We start from the raw sequence: 13,398 nt of genomic DNA, 5'->3' as shown, positions 1-13,398 counted from the left end.
ATTACATTACTGATCCTGAGTTACATCCTGTATTATACTCCAGAGCTGCACTCACTATTCTGCTGGTGCAGTCACTGTGTATATACATTACATTACTGATCCTGAGTTACATCCTGTATTATACTCCAGAGCTGCACTCACTATTCTGCTGGTGCAATCAGTGTGTACATACATTACTGATCCTGAGATACATCCTGTATTATACCCCAGAGCTGCACTCACTATTCTGCTGGTGCAGTCACTGTGTACATACATTACTGATCCTGAGTTACCTCCTGTATTATACCCCAGAGCTGCACTCACTATTCTGATGTGATGTTGATGATTATGGGGTTTTGTGAATCGTTCCTGACAGGCATTTAGATTTGTGACCTTACTGTAGTCCTGTCATTTTGCCCCCACTAAGGGTAAGTTCACACGGTATCTTTGCTGCGTTGTTTTCTGCAGCAAAACCTTATCTTGGCAGGTTTAGGTGCATTTTTGGTGTTTTTTTTTTTTTCATGCTTTTTTTTTTTTCTTTTTCTGCATGCTTCCTGTAGATACAATGAATAGATAGATAGATTACCTGCGGTATTCTCTTCCCCGGCATTTTCCCACGGTGCAGAGGTTACCTCCGGTCAGGCAGTGAGGGAGCGCAGCTCGGTGACGTCACCGCTCGTTACCCTGCGCCCGCTCCGTCTCCTTCATTCCCCAGTCACAGCAGGGGGTGGTCACATTATCAGCGCTCCCGGTGTTTTATCTCCCCCAGATTCTGTGTGGGACACTCGTTATATCGGACTACGACGGATCAGGGAGTATACTGTACTTTTGCTTTTTTATTTTTATTACAGTAGATCGATGGTTTCGCTTTGGAATGACAGAACAATAAAAATATGGTCATAACTGTGTTTTATTTCATTAAGACTTTTTTACTGTGTTTATTTAACCCTTTAATTACTCTAGGATTAATAATGGATATGTGTCTTATTGACGCCTCTCCATTACTAAGCCAAGCTTAATGTCACCTTACAATAGGAAGGTGACATTAACCCCTCATTACCCAGCTTGCCACCACTACAGGGCAAGTGGGAGGAGGCGGGCAAAGCTCCAGAATTGGTGCGTCTAATAGGTGCGCCTTTTCTGGGTGGCTGCGGGTTGCTATTTTTAGGCTGGGGGGGGCCCTATATTAATGGCCCCTTACCAGCTTGAGAATACCAGTCCCCAACTGTGAGCTTTAGCAAGGCTGGTGATTATAATTAGGGGAGAACCCCCCCCCCACGCTGGTTTTTTTTTTTTAATTATAGCGTAGGAGCAGCAGATGAAATCTCCCGTCCGCCGCTCCTGCTCTCACAGCGTGGGACGTGCGGCTCTCTTGACCGGTATGGATTATGCATATGACAGCGTGTCAAACAGTGTGAGGTCGGACCCCCAATTCAAGTGAACGGGGCACGGGTCCACTCTGCTGGATGACGGGCTGTATGGATGCATCATGCAGCCTGCCACCTAGATGTAGCAGAGCCGAGTGTGACGTCACATCCGATTCTCCTTGACTCCTCTGCAGCAAATACGCTACAAGAAAAGTCGATCTGTATTTACAGCATTTTTTCACCATCAAGTCAATGGGTGAAAAACACTGAAAGCAGTGATACGCTCCATGTAAAAGAAACGCAGCAAAGCACAAAATACTGATGACACAAAAACCCAATGTGTGCAGGAGATTTCTGAAATCTCATAGGCTTTGCTGGTAGTGTAAAATTCAGCTGAAAATTTGCATAAAAAAAAGCAGCAAAAACGCCCTGTGTGAACTTCCCCTAAGACTCCGGCGCTTCCTCCTCCCCATACAGAAGTGCAGACATGGAGAACTCACAGATCATTGCTGTTAATGGTTACTTTTATTTTTAAAAAAGAAAGTGCACCCCTCCTCCTCCTCCAGGTTTATATTCTGTTCTCATGATTCCATGTACTGAGGAGCGCCCCTGTATAAAAGATACCATATAACGCCGCTCATCCTGATCCTGCTGGTTCATCACGAGCATGCTAAAATGACAGTGAGGACTGGTATTCCCCCAGGATGAAGGGAGAAAACCCAGGGACGACCATGTAAAAACATGAGCTCATGACTGCGCTGTACACTGCAGAGGTGGATGCTTGTCAGGGGCTGTGGAAAGCTGGGTGATCGGGGCAATGTATCATCTGGTTCTTCATGGCAGACATTATTCTTGGGATATATGCAAATAATGGGGCAGTCATATGGCGGGAGGGCACCGTATTCAGTGACCGGGGGTGGACACATTGCAGCAGGCTCTCGGCGATTGTCAGATAATCGCCGTCATCTCGACGTTTCCATCACTAATAAAATATACAAATCACGTTCCAATAAATTAAAAAGATCCACAAGTTTTACAACACGAGCAGCACTGAAAGAGTTAACACAACGAGGACGGTGTGCACCCGGACGTCCGTGATCAGGTGGGATACAGTCACAGGGGTCCTAAAAATTCTTTAAAAAAATTGGCAACATGTCATAAATCAGTTTTTTTTGGCTGTAGTGCCAGGTGTGACCAGCAGGTGGCACCATCATGGCAGGATTGTGTTATACCAGAGGAAATAGGGCACTTGTGACCCCGACTCCTGCAGGACGAGGACCCCGGGGCGGGGGGCACAGGGCAGGAAAGCTGGAAGGCCGCTGCTTACGGCCATTTCTCCTCTTCTTCCCTCTGGATACCAGGAAGGTAAAGTGAGCTCAGCTCTCGCCTGGGATCCAGGCACATGAAGGGTTAACGGAGGCGTCAGCTGGAGGCTCCTCAGAAGACGGGGATCTTGTCTCTGCGCACATCGTCCAGGTCGTCGTCCAGCGTGAGAAGAACCTGAGGAAGGATGGAAATGACACAAAGGGAGACAGTCAGAAAGCAGGAGAAGGCCTAAGGCGAGGAGGAGCAGCGGTGACACTGACTGTCTCCATACAGAGGACCCCTTTATTCTCCTGTCTCCCTACAATCTTTCCATAATGTCACCGTACGCCTGTCCTGCTCTCTCCGCCATTACTGTGGGGCCGACTACTCACCAGAAATGAGAAGAACATGGCGGTCGCAGAAAGAAAGTGCCAGATGTCATGGTCGTCAAAAAAGTGCATCAGTATACATTCCCGGTTCTTCTCCCGGGACTGGGCTGGACTTTCCTAGAAATTATAGATCATTTTTTTTCAGTGATTTATTTTGATATATTTTAAATTTTTGCACAAATAAAAATCCAGTTTGAATATTGCAGTTTCCTGATTGGCCACAAGATGTCACCAGCTGGCAACCAGCAGGTGGCGCTCAGGAGGTTGATTCTCACCTCCCAGCTGCTCAGGTTTTGGAAGAAGAAGTACAAAGCAGCCGCCCAGACCCCGGCGGTGGCCAAGATGCAGAAAAGAGCCAGAGGACGGATCTTCTCGGAGCTGCGGAGCTGCAAATGGAAAACAGAGGGTGTGCTGAGAAAACGTCCCTGTGATATCCCTGCGCTGAGCTCGTCCCGGCTCCTCTTACCTTCATGATGATATAAAACGCCAGATACAGCAGCAGGTTACAGATGAAAATGCCCAACAGGTACGACGCAAAGTCCCGGGGGCGATACACCAGTCCAAAAATGGCGCTGGAAGACAAAAAAAGGAAAGGTGAGGAGTCGAGAGACACGATCCAGCGCCCACAATGTGTCCTGTACTCACAAGAACCAGTTGACGAGGTTCCCCACGATCAGCAGGATCATCCTGTCCTGAGGGAGAAGGATGGAGGCGATGAGACTGCGCCCCGAAATCAAGCAAACCATCCGCATCAATCACTGGGGGCGGCGGAGCCCCTGATTCCGGTCCTTACCTACCATGTACATGGGCCGGCTGCACTGCTGCACGCAGTCTGTGTACACGATCTGGAAGATTCGGCGGAAAATCCCGAAATCTGCGCAGAAAGCAAACGATGAAGCGGGGAAATCCCTGGCGGTCAGGAAGCTGAGATCTGCGGTGCTGTTTGTGCTCGCACTATGGAGCTCCTGCCCTATGGACGAGGAGGTCTGCGGTTCTATTCACTGACTATTCACAGGACGCCTAACACCGGCTCTGCAGGGGGACAATCCTGGAAACCAGCCCCCAGAGCTCAGCTTCCTGTCTGGATATAGGTTTGGGGCTTCAATAAAACATTTGCCGAACAGGAAAAACGGGGAAGATCTGATTCCTTGAAGTTACAGGCCCGAAGCCTGAGGCTGCACTACTAGGACCACAATGGCTGCTGTTAGGACAGGCAGCGCAGAGGCAGTCCAGCAGGAGGTGCGGCCTTAGGACCTCGCCCGAAGCCTGAGGCTGCACTACTAGGACCACAATGGCCGCTGTTAGGACAGGCAGCGCAGAGGCAGTCCGGCGGGTGGTGATGCCATTAGGATCTCGCCGAAAGCCTGAGGCTGCACTACTAGGACCACAATGGCCGCCGTTAGGACAGGCAGTGTGGAGGCAGTCCGGCGGGTGGTGCTGCCTTAGGACCTCACCCGAAGCCTGAGGCTGCACTACTAGGACCACAATGGCCGCCGTTAGGACAGGCAGCGCAGAGGCAGTCCGGCGGGTGGTGCTGCCTTAGGACCTCACCCGAAGCCTGAGGCTGCACTACTAGGACCACAATGGCCGCTGTTAGGACAGGCAGCTCAGAGGCAGTCCGGCGGGAGGTGCGGCCTTAGGACCTCGCCCGAATCCTGAGGCTGCACTACTAGGACCACAATGGCCGCCGTTAGGACAGGCAGCGCAGAGGCAGTCCAGCGGGAGGTGCTGCCATTAGGACCTCACCAGAAGCCTGAGGCTGCACTACTAGGACCACAATGGCCGCTGTTAGGACAGGCAGCGTGGAGGCAGTCCGGCGGGTGGTGCTGCCATTAGGACCTCACCAAAAGCCTGAGGCTGCACTACTAGGACCACAATGACCGCTGTTAGGACAGGCAGCGCAGAGGCAGTCCGGCGGGTGGTGATGCCATTAGGACCTCGCTCAAAGCCTGAGGCTGCACTACCAGGACCACAATGGCCGCTGTTAGGACAGGCAGCATGGAGGCAGTCCAGCAGGAGGTGCTGCCTTTAGGACCTCACCAGAAGCCTGAGGCTGCACTACTAGGACCACAATGGCCGCTGTTAGGACAGGCAGCTCAGAGGCAGTCCAGCGGGAGGTGATGCCATTAGGACCTCGCTCAAAGCCTGAGGCTGCACTACCAGGACCACAATGGCCGCTGTTAGGACAGGCAGCATGGAGGCAGTCCAGCGGGAGGTGCTGCCTTTAGGACCTCACCAGAAGCCTGAGGCTGCACTACTAGGACCACAATGGCCGCTGTTAGGACAGGCAGCGAGGAGGCAGTCCGGCGGGTGGTGATGCCTTAGGACCTCACCAGAAGCCTGAGGCTGCACTACTAGGACCACAATGGCCGCTGTTAGGACAGGCAGCGTGGAGGCAGTCCGGCGCGAGGTGCTGCCATTAGGACCTTACCAGAAGCCTGAGGCTGCACTACTAGGACTACAATGGCCGCTGTTAGGACAGGCAGTGTGGAGGCAGTCCGGCTGGTGGTGCTGCCATTAGGACCTCTCAGTAGTGCAGCCTCAGACATCACATCTCAGGCGGGAAAAAAGACAAAGAAAGAAGCGGAAAGACGTTACCTGCATTGGACACATCTGAGACAGGAGAGCAGAGGAGAAAGGAGAGAGATGGAGAGCGTCAGTAAGGCGGAAACCATCACCAAGGGGAGGACAGAATCCCTATGGGGCATGATGACGCCTGCTCTGGACCCAGCCCTGAATATTGTATCAACAGTTGATGATGTGTCTAGCTCGGCTGGGTGGTGGCTACTGTTCTCTGGTGTCAGCCAGGAAGTCTGTGGTGCGTGTGGATCATCTGTCCTGACAGGAAGGGTAACAGGAGGGTTCTCCATTCTCCTCACCGATCCTGAAGCGTCCCATGTAGTAGATGTGAGTGCTCAGCGCCAGCGAGCCGACCACGTGGATGACGGAGAAGATCGCCCAAAACCACCAGTTATCCTTCCCGAACACCTAGAAGAATGGACAAGACGCCATGACTGGAGGAGAATCTGGAACTCTTGTATCTGCGACATCAGAGATAACGGCAACATTGTGACCGGATGATACGAGGTGACGTCATTAAAGGGGTTGTCAGCTAAAAAAGCATCGGTGATCACTGGAAAACCCCTTTAAAGTTCTGCTTTCTAAGATGTGGACTCCTTCGAGGCTTTTTCTTATGTTCATGTATTCTTGGCAAGAATCGTTTTTACAATCACTTTTCACTATATATATTGCACCATTTGTCTTCTACATCCTCTATGTATCACTGTGCATGAGGGGCGGACACAGAAGGGTGAGAGTGCGCCCTCTGCAGTCCAATACGTCCTCATAATGCCATATAGCTGTAAGGGCCCCCTTATCTCTAGGATCCCTGTGGTCTTCCTCCATGTATCACTGCACATAGAGGATGCAGAAGACATGAAATGACTTACAGAAGATAGAAAGTCGTCTCCATCCTCTATGTATCACCGTACATAGCAGATGGGAACGAGCTAGAGGGGACTTCTCAGTGAGCTCATTCTGATAGCAGCTGATCTAAAAGTTCCAGATTTATCATCTCAGTGCCGTTCTATGATTTCTACATCCACACACATGGGGCGATCAGACCGACCTCTGGGAGCTCTGCCCCATCATAACATCATCTAAGTCACTGTGGCCAAGCGAGGCCACGGATGCTGCGTGCTGATTCAGCAGTGACTGGAGAACTTACCACCCCCAGGACCGCCAGGAAAATGACCAAAGCAAAGGAGGCGTAGGCTGCGTAGGCGCTGGCGTTGATGTCAGGGTGCCGCGTCTGGTACAGCTTCAACATGCAGAGCCCCGCGATCATATACATGAAGGAGGTGTCTGAGGAGGAAACACAGAAACACTCATCACTGTACGGAGCCATGCATGGGACGGAGAGCGAGGACGACAAAGACGGCCCAGAAGAACTATCAGAGGGACGCGGGATGTCTCCTAGAAATTATCCAGAGGATGAGACAGTCATTCACCGAAACTGACAGACAACGGAGAGGGACAGTGACTGCACCAGCAGAATAGTGAGTGCAGCTCTGGAGTATAATACAGGATGTAACTCAGGATCAGTAATGTAATGTATGTACACAGTGACTGCACCAGCAGAATAGTGAGTGCAGCTCTGGAGTATAATACAGAATGTAACTCAGGATCAGTAATGTAATGTATGTACACAGTGACTGCACCAGCAGAATAGTGAGTGCAGCTCTGGAGTATAATACAGGAGGTAACTCAGGATCAGTAATGTAATGTATGTACACAGTGACTGCACCAGCAGAATAGTGAGTGCAGCTCTGGAGTATAATACAGGATGTAACTCAGGATCAGTAATGTAATGTATGTACACAGTGACTGCACCAGCAGAATAGTGAGTGCAGCTCTGGAGTATAATACAGAATGTAACTCAGGATCAGTAATGTAATGTATGTACACAGTGACTGCACCAGCAGAATAGTGAGTGCAGCTCTGGAGTATAATACAGGAGGTAACTCAGGATCAGTAATGTAATGTATGTACACAGTGACTGCACCAGCAGAATAGTGAGTGCAGCTCTGGAGTATAATACAGGATGTAACTCAGGATCAGTAATGTAATGTATGTACACAGTGACTGCACCAGCAGAATAGTGACTGCACCTCTGCGGTATAATACAGGATGTAACTCAGGATCAGTAATGTAATGTATGTACACAGTGACTGCACCAGCAGAATAGTGAGTGCAGCTCTGGAGTATAATACAGGAGGTAACTCAGGATCAGTAATGTAATGTATGTACACAGTGACTGCACCAGCAGAATAGTGAGTGCAGCTCTGGAGTATAATACAGGATGTAACTCAGGATCAGTAATGTAATGTATGTACACAGTGACTGCACCAGCAGAATAGTGACTGCACCTCTGCGGTATAATACAGGATGTAACTCAGGATCAGTAATGTAATGTATGTACACAGTGACTGCACCAGCAGAATAGTGAGTGCAGCTCTGCGGTATAATACAGGATGTAACTCAGGATCAGTAATGTAATGTATGTACACAGTGACTGCACCAGCAGAATAGGGAGTGCAGCTCTGGAGTACAATACAGGATGTAACTCAGGATCAGTAATGTATGTACACAGTGACTGCACCAGCAGACTAGTGAGTGCAGCTCTGGAGTGTAATACAGGAGGTAACTCAGGATCAGTAATGTAATGTATGTACACAGTGACTGCTCCAGCAGAATAGTGAGTGCAGCTCTGCGGTATAATACAGGATGTAACTCAGGATCAGTAATGTAATGTATGTACACAGTGACTGCACCAGCAGAATAGTGAGTGGAGCTCTGGGGTATAATACAACATATAACTCAAGATCAGTAATGTAATGTATGTACACAGTGACTGCACCAGCAGAGTAGTGAGTGCAGCTCTGGAGTATAATACAGGATGTAACTCAGGATCAGTAATGTAATGTATGTACACAGTGACTGCACCAGCAGAATAGTCAGTGCAGCTCTGGGGTATAATACAGGATGTAACTCAGGATCAGTAATGTAATGTATGTACACAGTAACTGCACCAGCAGAATAGTAAGTGCAGCTCTGGAGTATAATACAGGAGGTAACTCAGGATCAGTAATGTAATGTATGTACACAGTGACTGCACCAGCAGAATAGTGAGTGCAGCTCTGGAGTATAATACAGGATGTAACTCAGGATCAGTAATGTAATGTATGTACACAGTGACTGCACCAGCAGAATAGTGAGTGCAGCTCTGCGGTATAATACAGGATGTAACTCAGGATCAGTAATGTAATGTATGTACACAGTGACTGCACCAGCAGAATAGTGAGTGGAGCTCTGGGGTATAATACAACATGTAACTCAAGATCAGTAATGTAATGTATGTACACAGTGACTGCACCAGCAGAATAGTGAGTGCACCTCTGCGGTATAATACAGGATGTAACTCAGGATCAGTAATGTAATGTATGTACACAGTGACTGCACCAGCAGAATAGTGAGTGCAGCTCTGGAGTATAATACAGGAGGTAACTCAGGATCAGTAATGTAATGTATGTACACAGTGACTGCACCAGCAGAATAGTGAGTGCAGCTCTGGAGTATAATACAGGATGTAACTCAGGATCAGTAATGTAATGTATGTACACAGTGACTGCACCAGCAGAATAGTGACTGCACCTCTGCGGTATAATACAGGATGTAACTCAGGATCAGTAATGTAATGTATGTACACAGTGACTGCACCAGCAGAATAGTGAGTGCAGCTCTGCGGTATAATACAGGATGTAACTCAGGATCAGTAATGTATGTACACAGTGACTGCACCAGCAGAATAGGGAGTGCAGCTCTGGAGTACAATACAGGATGTAACTCAGGATCAGTAATGTATGTACACAGTGACTGCACCAGCAGACTAGTGAGTGCAGCTCTGGAGTGTAATACAGGAGGTAACTCAGGATCAGTAATGTAATGTATGTACACAGTGACTGCACCAGCAGAATAGTGAGTGCAGCTCTGCGGTATAATACAGGATGTAACTCAGGATCAGTAATGTAATGTATGTACACAGTGACTGCACCAGCAGAATAGTGAGTGGAGCTCTGGGGTATAATACAACATATAACTCAAGATCAGTAATGTAATGTATGTACACAGTGACTGCACCAGCAGAATAGTGAGTGCAGCTCTGGAGTATAATACAGGAGGTAACTCAGGATCAGTAATGCAATGTATGTACACAGTGACTGCACCAGCAGAATAGTGAGTGCAGCTCTGGAGTGTAATACAGGAGGTAACTCAGGATCAGTTATGTAATGTGTTCTGAATTCTGTTGTCGGGCTCCCTCCTGTGGTCATGAATGGTACTTCGGCTGGTTCTGTCCATGGACTTCCTCTGGTGGGTGTTTCTGAGTTTCCTTCCACAGGTGACGAGGTTAATTCGTTAGCAGGCTGCTCTATTTAACTCCACTTAGGTCTTTGCTCCATGCCACCTGTCAATGTTGCAGTATTGGTCTAGTTCACTCCTGGATCGTTCTTGTGACTTTTTCTGTCCAGCTTGCTATTTAATTTGTTGTCTTGCTTGCTGGAGGCTCTGGGACGCAGAGGGAGCGCCTCCGCACCGTGAGTCGGTGCGGAGGGTCTTTTTGCACCCTCTGCGTGGTCTTTTTGTAGGTTTTTGTGCTGACCGCAAAGTAACCTTTCCTATCCTCGGTCTGTTCAGTAAGTCGGGCCTCACTTTGCTAAATCTATTTCATCTCTGTGTTTGTATTTTCATCTTTACTCACAGTCATTATATGTGGGGGGCTGCCTTTTCCTTTGGGGAATTTCTCTGAGGCAAGGTAGGCTTATTTTTCTTTCTTCAGGGCTAGCTAGTTCCTTAGGCTGTGCCGAGTTGCATAGGGAGCGTTAGGCGCAATCCACGGCTATTTCTAGTGTGTGTGATAGGATTAGGGATTGCGGTCAGCAGAGTTCCCACGTCTCAGAGCTCGTCCTATATTATCAGTAACTATCAGGTCATTCCGTGTGCTCTTATCCACCAGGTCCATTATTGTCCTGACCACCAGGTCATAACAGTAATGTATGTACACAGTGACTGCACCAGTAGAATAGTGAGTGCAGCTCTGGAGTGTAATACAGGAGGTAACTCAGGATCAGTAATGTAATGTAATGTATGTACACAGTGACTGCACCAGCAGAATAGTGACTGCAGCTCTGGAGTATAATACAGGATGTAACTCAGGATCAGTAATGTAATGTATGTACACAGTGACTGCACCAGCAGAATAGTGCGTGCAGCTCTGGAGTATAATACAGGATGTAACTCAGGATCAGTAATGTAATGTGTGTACATAGTTACTGCACCAGCAGAATAGTGAGTGCAGCTCTGGGGTATAATACAGGATGTAACTCAGGATCAGTAATGTAATGTATGTACACAGTGACTGCACCAGCAAAATAGTGAGTGCAGCTCTGGGGTATAATACAGGATGTAACTCAGGATCAGTAATGTTATGTATGTACACAGTGACTGCACCAGCAGAATAGTGAGTGCAGCTCTGGAGTATCATACAGGATGTAACTCAGGATCAGTAATGTAATGTGTGTACATAGTTACTGCACCAGCAGAATAGTGAGTGCAGCTCTGGGGTATAATACAGGATGTAACTCAGGATCAGTAATGTAATGTGTGTACATAGTTACTGCACCAGCAGAATAGTGAGTGCAGCTCTGGAGTATAATACAGGATGTAACTCAGGATCAGTAATGTAATGTATGTACACAGTGACTGCACCAGCAGGATAGTGGGTGCAGCTCTGCTCAGCTGCTGCTCATTGTGCTGATTGTGGGTGCGGTCGCTGCTGAACCTGCAGTGTGCTCCTGAGCTCCAGAGAACCACCATCTCTCCACCCGGGGACCTGCTCTCTCTTACCCAGGGAGGGAGTGGGTTTCCTGGGATGAGTGAAGGAGCCAAGTCCCAGGCTTCTGCTTCCCGGACCAGGCTGGCGGGGGGCAGAAGGAACCAGCAACCAGCCTGCACATCAGAGGATTCGGGGGTGATACGCTCCACCAGGAGTCGCAGCAATGTGGCTCCTACTCCCCCCAGGTCTGCAGAGACCCAGAGAAGCCGCAAGGCTTCCATGGAGGAGAAGCCTGCTAGCGTGCAAGATGGCGGCCCTTCCGGAGGAAAGCTGAGTGCTCACGGAGGTGAGGCCGACCTCACTGAGGAGGGTTGGGCGCTGCAGAGACCCCGGGAGTCTGTGGACACATATGCCTCCCGGGTCATGAGCCACCTCCGTGAGTATGAAGATGCTAGCAAGACCCTGAGGAGGCTCCGGGAGGAGCTGCGCTGCACAAGCGCTAAAGCTGCAGGCGCCTCCAGACCCAGGAAGACGCAATTCCAGGCGGAGGTAAAGATTCTGAAGCTTGAAATTAATGACCTGGAGGTAAGAAAAGCATTTATTCGAGAAAAAAGTGGACCATTTAAAGAAAAGCTTATAAATGAAGACCGATTCAGAGAAATGGCTGATAACAGAGAGCAAAGGCAGATGGGGCTGCAGCCGGAGAGCCAGGTGGATGATGATGTTGATGATGACCAGCAGAAAGCTCCACCTGGCAGCCCTCTTAGTCACTCAGAGGCCACGTGCAGCGAGCTCCCTGCTGGACAGGCGACAATGATATCTCGTCGCAGTTCTGCTGGCTCTGGGGAGGACAGTGACATCGGCCAGGGAGGGGCGCTAATGGCAGAGATCAAGCTGCTGGAGTCCCCAGTGTGCCTTCAGAACGGAGGCCCCTGGGGGCCAGAAGAAAAAGGCAAAGAAAACCACCAAGCCAAAGCTGCAGGAAGCGGTAAGCTATGTATATGTCCCCCTCCCTGTACCCCCTGAGTCGGCTGCAGGGTCAGCTCGCTGTATAAGCCCCGTTGCCCAGCCCAGCCCAGCCCGGGTTCTGCTGTGGATACGGTGCAAAGGCGCGGGGAGATTACAGAGCACGGTAATGAGGCGCAGAGCTCCGTGTCTGCTTGTAGTAGCGGGGATGTAGCAGCAGGTGCATCAGCCGAAAGGCTGGACAGTGATGGCGGCCTGGCGGCGGGCATACGATCAGGCCACGATACTGTGGTCCGCTCCTCAGTGGGAGGGGGGAGCGGCCCGGTGTCGGGGGCAGCTCCGGTAGCCTCGGTGCCCCTGAATACTGTTGCCGCTGATCACTTAGTTGAGGGGCGGCGGCAGTGTGAGGGGGTTACCGGGGCTGGGAGTTCCGGTCTTCCCTAAGTCCTATTTTGTGTTGGTGCCGCTGGTCAACAAGATCCTGATGCTAAGGATCAGCGGTGCCCCACAGCAGCTAAAGATCAACGACGCCTGGTAGCAACCATGAAGCAGCGGAAAATATCAACTGATGATGCGGAGGGCACACAAAAAACCAGGGGTGAGGTCACCTCCAGTTCTGTGGAGGAGACTCAGCCCCTTGTGCCTGATGATGCGGAGGTTAAAATGTCACCCCCTGTTGTCACTGGTCCAGCAGGAGTGAATGTGGTGGTGGGCATGGATGCAGAAAACTCTTTGTCTAGTGGTGTGGTTGCTGGTTTGGTAGAGGGTGAGGGGGTTATGGAGGTGGGTAATGGTGATGCTGTTGGTGTGGATGTGGTCACTGGTCCGGTTGCCCCCCCGGTGGTGGCAGCGCCTGTCAGGAGTTATGCCGCTGTCACCTCCAGGGGAAATAGGGCATCCTCCTCGTCTCCGGGCTCTGGGGACGGCATGTTGCAACGGCGTCTCCTGGAGGCTCTAAAGAGGGTAGAGAGATCACTAATAGTAGAGGGTCGAGAGGTTG

General features: G+C 49.9%; 1 protein-coding gene across 2 annotated transcripts in view; it reads right to left on the bottom strand.

Annotated features, from left to right (window-relative positions):
• Positions 1-802: 802 nt before the first annotated feature.
• The window catches only part of SIDT1 (SID1 transmembrane family member 1), a 103,065-nt gene continuing 90,469 nt past the window's right edge, over positions 803-13,398 (bottom strand). Inside the window, exons 19-27 of one of the 2 annotated variants that reach the window (XM_069760535.1) lie at positions 6,768-6,904; positions 5,920-6,028; positions 5,639-5,653; positions 3,838-3,914; positions 3,686-3,732; positions 3,507-3,612; positions 3,316-3,426; positions 3,044-3,157; positions 803-2,846 (exon numbers count right to left, since the gene is read on the bottom strand). In XM_069760535.1, coding sequence (XP_069616636.1) covers positions 2,784-2,846; positions 3,044-3,157; positions 3,316-3,426; positions 3,507-3,612; positions 3,686-3,732; positions 3,838-3,914; positions 5,639-5,653; positions 5,920-6,028; positions 6,768-6,904 — 779 coding nt within the window. In that variant the 3' untranslated portion in view covers positions 803-2,783. The remainder of the gene's footprint in view (positions 2,847-3,043; positions 3,158-3,315; positions 3,427-3,506; positions 3,613-3,685; positions 3,733-3,837; positions 3,915-5,638; positions 5,654-5,919; positions 6,029-6,767; positions 6,905-13,398) is intronic. The other variant, XM_069760536.1, reaches the window with a different exon arrangement.

The sequence above is a fragment of the Ranitomeya imitator genome, chromosome 3, assembly GCF_032444005.1.
Source record: "Ranitomeya imitator isolate aRanImi1 chromosome 3, aRanImi1.pri, whole genome shotgun sequence".
NCBI lineage: Eukaryota > Metazoa > Chordata > Amphibia > Anura > Dendrobatidae > Ranitomeya > Ranitomeya imitator.
This window is presented reverse-complemented; position numbering and strand designations above follow the sequence as displayed.